This window comes from Anneissia japonica, unplaced genomic scaffold (genome assembly GCF_011630105.1).
Source record: "Anneissia japonica isolate Jap-2015-1 unplaced genomic scaffold, ASM1163010v1 scaffold287891_len339112_cov183, whole genome shotgun sequence".
In the NCBI taxonomy this organism is placed as follows: domain Eukaryota; kingdom Metazoa; phylum Echinodermata; class Crinoidea; order Comatulida; family Comatulidae; genus Anneissia; species Anneissia japonica.
Window position 1 is genome coordinate 62,304 of NW_022749182.1, and position 6,403 is coordinate 68,706.

The 6,403-nt window shown below is 34.2% G+C and overlaps 1 protein-coding gene across 3 annotated transcripts in view; it reads right to left on the reverse strand.

The window, feature by feature from the left end:
- The window catches only part of LOC117121020 (allatostatin-A receptor-like), a 46,227-nt gene that overhangs the window by 1,920 nt on the left and 37,904 nt on the right, over nt 1-6,403 (reverse strand). For 2 of the 3 annotated variants that reach the window (XM_033266116.1, XM_033266117.1), the window contains 3 exons: nt 4,295-4,715; nt 1,910-2,033; nt 1,241-1,567 (listed from right to left, as the gene is read on the reverse strand). In XM_033266116.1, the coding sequence (XP_033122007.1) occupies nt 1,241-1,567; nt 1,910-2,033; nt 4,295-4,715 (872 nt within the window). Of the gene's footprint in view, nt 1-1,240; nt 1,568-1,909; nt 2,034-4,294; nt 4,956-6,403 lie in introns of those variants that run through there. The other variant, XM_033266115.1, reaches the window with a different exon arrangement.

The window sequence follows — 6,403 nt, forward strand, 5'->3', positions numbered from 1 at the left end:
AGTAATGTTATGTCAATTCCAAGAATGTTTAAGGATATATCGGTTGATGAAGAATTTATTGATTAGGCCTATAATAGCAAATTGCATCAATTTACTTTGCAAAAACAAGGTTTCCAGCTTCAGAGTGGGGCACATCCCGTCCGCACAAGGGCACACATTGGCGCTAACACCAGGCGCGTAACAGGCGTCTTGGGTCAGAGTGGGTATTTATTTTCCCGGTTAGTAATTTACCATACCCACCCCACGCCACTCCCCATATAGAAAGCAATACGACATAGGGCTTATCTTATTTATAATATAGGCCACACACGTGTGTTTGAAACTAAATATAAGCATTTTCATCATGGTTTTATTTATTACAAACATATTCTTTCACCATCAATACACGAGGCCCTTCTTTTAGGACAAAAAAATCTATCTTAAATTTGTCTTTCTTGAGTTTGGTTTGCAATTTATAGAGGAAATTGGCCTACCGTAATACCGAAATTTGAGGTTTTTAGGCACTTTCAGGGGATAAAAAGGGCAATTATAAAGGGGTGGGGAAGATTTTTCAAAGATTAAGATATTTTCCCCTTGTCCCCCAGTGGTTACGCCATCGGGCAGCATAGATGAAAGGAGTTATGACAGTTTTTGAAGTGGAGAAGTGGTTGCAGGGTGTTGTGAGTCTGGTCATTATGATATCTTCCTTTTTATTCTTGTCTTTATTTTTCTCTTCTCTTTTTCTTTTTTTTTTCCTTTTCTTTTCCTCTTCTTTCTCTTTCCCTCACTCTCCCCTCTTTCTTTTCTCTTATTACCCAGCCCGGTACGACGGCTTGGTCAGCCCGGTAAAAACCGTCAGGGGAGGGGCAGTTTTCCCCCTGCCCACGCCAATCATCCCCCCAATGAAAAATATTTCTCTACGCCACTGGCTGTATGAGCTGAATAGGATCCTTGATTCATGCAAAAGGGCATGAATCGCCTACGTTGTGACAGATACGCTACTGTAGGCTAAGGGTTGTCTAAACATTTGATGACGTAACCGTATTCGTTATCGTTTTCGTAAATTCCCTAATTTTCTACAAAAAATATTTTTTTTAATCACCAAACTACAGCGTTATTATAACGTAAAATCATTAGCTGGAAAAATAATAATTATTTTTTTAAATAATTATAATGCTAACACTTAGCTAACAATAATTAATTTAAAATGAAATTGCATAATAACAGTTATAATTAGTTATAGGTTAATAAATATACATACCTGATTCCTGTCGGCCTGTTGTTTTTCCGCTTTGGTTTTCTTGGCCATATTTTTGACGGACTTATTCGTCAACTCCGTCGTTTCACCGTTTGAAGCCGATTTGATAATCTTGTTATCCGACATCTTTATACTCTGTAATCGTTTGCTCTGTCTCGTACTTTTGTAGAGAGTGACAATAACGACTGCGTACGAGATCGCCATGATAAGTACAGGAAAGGCGAATTTAACAAAGAAATCGAACAAGGCGTTCAATTCTATCCAAGGTTTTGTATCGTTCGGAATACACACTGACCATCTGTATATGCCATGGACCCGGTTAATATGCTCCTATTTAAAGAAAGAAATCAGAGTACTCAATAACGTATGCTGATGATTCTCTAAGTAGTAACATATCAAAGATATTTATTGACAGAAAAATACACAAATCTACGCGTACAGGAAAGGCATGGCTGCAGCAAAATTACGGGCGATTATGTCCGGATGTTGCTGTCGGGTGGGCGGGGGCGCCTCCTTCGCCTACTACTAAATTAATTAATTAATGTAAAGCATTATTACCATAAATAAAACAAAATGCAGTCTGAAATTAAACGTTGTACAATAGCAAAAGCTCGACCAATCCGACAGGTCTGGAATAACACATCTATAAAAATGCGTGTTTGTCTAAATTACCTGCCTATATGTGTTTGGTACTGCGCACAACACAGCGAACAACCAAGTCCCAACAATAACAAACCGAGCCCGTCTTGTTGTGATAACAGATCGCGCCTGCAGAGGATATTTCACAACGTACAATCTTCAAGAAAAATAGAATTAAATTTGATGAAATAACGACAATAATATCTTAACTCAAGATAATGACCAAATATTACGATTTTTATTTTAAATGAATATACAATGTATCTGGTAGAACATTAAATAGTTCAATATATATTATCAATGTCATAACTAAATGAAATGAAATGCTTTTTCTCTCTCTTTCGTGATGCAACTATCACTTTTATTGCATAAAAATATTTCACAAACATACAAGATGTGTATAAGAGACAGACAGAGAAATATATATTTACAAAGTGTTCATTCGAAAAACTAAGTTCCTGCTTTTGTTATTTTTTAACAAATAAACATAAGCATAAAAACAGACTACGTCGAGGAAGCATTGAACCTCCACTTGGAGTCCCTTTGAACATTTTTTTTTTTATATATGTTTTATGTATTACGCTATTTATTCCACTTTCTTCCCTATTTTTTTAAGATTGGCCCTTTTCTCTGTCTTTCTCTATTGAGTGGATTTCACTCACCTTAATTACTGTTCTAATTTTTATCTTTTTATTTTAATATTTTTGTTTTCTTTTTTTGAACCAACAGTCCTTTATTTCATTTCAACAATTATACCTAAAACAATAATCATCTAAAGTTTTCATATAATTAAAACAATAAGCCTTGATAGACAAATCATTCATATATAATTCAATTGTTACCATTTTACTTTTTTTCATTATTTTTTTTTTTATTGCTACCATCACTCACTGAATGTTTTAATTCTTGTGTGAGCTATACGATGACATTGGTGGCTTAACGTTTATTGATATCTTAAGGCTCTTTCCAATTTATCAAGGTGAATTGAAATGCTTATTCTTCCATGAATACAGTGCAATATATTTATTTAAACATTATGAATTAATATATTTTATGCAATAATAATGACTAATTGATGCCTTAAGTATCAGCCTCTTATAGCCAGTAAACTGGTCTTTGAACTGAGTAAATGGCTAGTAAGGTATTGGTTGTTTTTTGTTGGTTAATGTATCAGTTATTTTCTTGGTATAAGTGGGTTTAAATATTTATGGTTCTATTACGCTCTTTTGTTTATAAGAAGCAGTAAAATATTTTCCCTTGGCTCAAAATGTTATTTTTTTTTTAACTGAATATGGTCGGGTTTGGAAAAAGACATGTCTGGTACGAATTTGATTACACTTAATTTTCCGAATTCGGCCTGAGGCGTTAAGTTATCATGCTCTAGGTGAGATGTTAATATCACTTTGAAGGCCTATCATGGTTTTTAATAACATTAGTCTCATGTGCTATGTTTGCTTTTGTCGACGATCTTTCTTATCAATTCGTTTCTAAGCAGTTTTAATTGTTCAGTCAATTCTTGGTTTATTAGAGTCAGACAGACCATGGGCAGACCTAGCAGGTGATTTCGAAATAATACCTAATATAGACCTACCATCATGGATGGATCTACAGAGCTTTTGTAACAGAGTGAGGGTCCAACCAAAGAGTATAAAGGTGCAATGGTAAGCCAGGCAGTCACTGTGTCGAATCCAACTTCGCTCCCTGTGTGAGCGATAGACGACGCGACGCTATTACTGATTGTCGGTGGCCGTTGCGCACGCGTGTCACAGTGTTGCGTTGCTTTGAGCGCAGTGAGTGCCGCCGGCTTTAGATGTAAATGTTTTAAACACGAGGTCCTACCTGGAAAATGTTGCCCGGAAAAAAGTAATTTAAAAGAAATGATGATGATAATGATACGGTAACGAAGTTGACAATATAAGCACCAAAGATAACTTTTGAAAGACCAAAAAATATTCAATGATGCCATTCTAGTGGTGAATTGGAAGAGATTCCCTACTCCTTTCCGAAGAGTATACTGCGTTTTTTAACGTGCACATGGGCCTAATTGCACACAGGAATAGTAAACGTCCTGCTTTTGCGTCAAGTCTACTGTATCGGTCGAAAGCACATTCCAAATAACATAAAATAACACAATTAACATACATAACAAACTTACTTTGTTGGTGAAGGATTGGCTTAAAACATTCATAATTATTTCATCACATTACTGATGAAAAATCTATTAGTAGGCCTATTACATTTTATCTATTTCGTGAAGTGATTATCTGATAGGCCTAATTGCCCTAACGTTTAGCGAGAGCAGAGCATACTCTACGCGCCGCTGTACAATTTTCGGAATCAATCTTCTATTATTGAACCACATACACACGGTAACTTAATCAGAAAGAATAAAAAGAATACAGTAAATATGCTACCCACCTCTCGACACTGATAATGGTTAGTGTGAACGAAGAACAAGTAAATACAAGCTGATTCAGAAAAGTAATGAATTTGCAAAGAAACGCTCCCAAGTGGAATTCGACAGCCATGTATGCATAGATTTCCGCAGGTGCGATCAAAAGGCACACTAAAAAGTCAGCTATGGCTAGGCTCACCAGCAGCATCGCTGGCACACCCTTCAGCTGTCGACATTGATGTATGGCAATCATAACCAGGATATTTCCACTGCATCCTGTAACGAACACCATTATATATATGAACCAGACAAAAATCTTGACCAAAGTTTCGTTTAGTACAAAACCAGCATCATAAACATTATTCAAGCTCAGATCCGAATCATTGGGTGAAAGCGTCCTGTTTTCCAGACCTGCAGTGAATCCTGGATTATAGGTGACCAATTCTAAAGTAGAAAAAACAGTTACATATTCAGTATATGTTTCGAAAGTTATGTTTTCAGAGATCAACATATCCGTACGGTTACCAATTACATCGTTGAAAAACATTTTAACTTTTGTAAGTATGCTTATGCCAAAAATGTAAATCTCAACGCATAAAGTTAGGTTTCTTGACGAAGTATCACAAATTCACTAGATATTTAGGTATGATGTAGAAGAAACACGAGCGTCGCTCATAATATACAGATGCCACATAGAACCGGATTAAAACCCAGTGCGATGTCACTTTTTGAATACAGTATCGAATTGAAATGAAGCAGTGATACTGTACGCATTCTTCCAGCCAATAAGAAGTCAGGCTTGAATATCAAATATTATAATTTAGTGACACTCAAAGACCTGTTATAATTGCCTTCAATGTCTGTACTACATTCATTGGGAACGCCAGTAGCCAATATTGTTTGAATTTATTTCTAATTTTAATAACATTTGATAAAAATTTCATTTGTGTAAAAACGATTATCGCTGGATATATTGTAATTAGTATACTTTCTCAAAGTAATATGTCAACATAAATGAAAGTTATTTTATATAAGTCTATATGCTTTCACTCATACGTAAATAATTAAAACCCAGTGCCAACATTTAGTACACCAGGGAGGAAATAAATTATGTATTTTCTTTATCCTAATTTATATCCTCCATGGTGGCAAAAAAGGATACAAATTTATTATAAATCTTGGAATTCTTAATAACTGGTAGAACCAAACATTTGGTTTACCACGGAGGAAATAAATTATGTAATCTCTTTATCCTAATTTATACCCTCTATAATGGCAGTATGTAAGACCTCGTTTGGGTTATATGTATATAAAATTTATAATTTTTAATTTTTAATGGATATTTATAATGATTTTGTGACGATGATAATAGAAATAATTGCAATAATAATAATATTAAAAATAATAATAATAATACTTTTTAATGTGAGAATGTCGCATTTTTAAGAGTTTACTGTCTTTACTATTGACCCTTTATATGTGTCTTCTCATTTTACTTAAATTGTATATTTCAAAACTTTTATTTGTTTTGCAATAAATTTATACTGAATTGAATTTAAATATATATAAATATAGCCTATATATAATTATGTATATATATATATATGCAAATATATTATGAATATAAACAAATAGGCCTAGATAATGATAATAATTATAGTGCTAGAATAGAATACGAAGAAGATGTTATAAGAGTATCAAGCATAGCCCTTTACCAAAAAGTTTCTTTTTTTTTTTCAGTTGTATGAAAAAAAGTGTGTCTCTGGCGGGGTTCGAGCCCGCAAACTCTTGCTGTCAAGGTGAGTAACATACCAATTAGACCACGGAGACTTAGGATCTAACCCCATGCACTTTCTCTGACCATACTGACTTTCGCTCTCACACATAGCGACCTAGTAACATTGAATTGGCTAATATTGGTTCTTGGTAATTCTTATATTAATACCAACCTATTGAACTTAAGCTCACCTCACATGTGTTTGTATTATAACCCAATAAAAGTTTGAAGCATAAAGATCTTGTTCATCGACTAATTAAATTTTGAGGCACATATATTGTACTAGGCCTACTATTTCTGTGCTTGATTATGCATTACAATTTACCTACTCAACACCTATATATATAAATATATA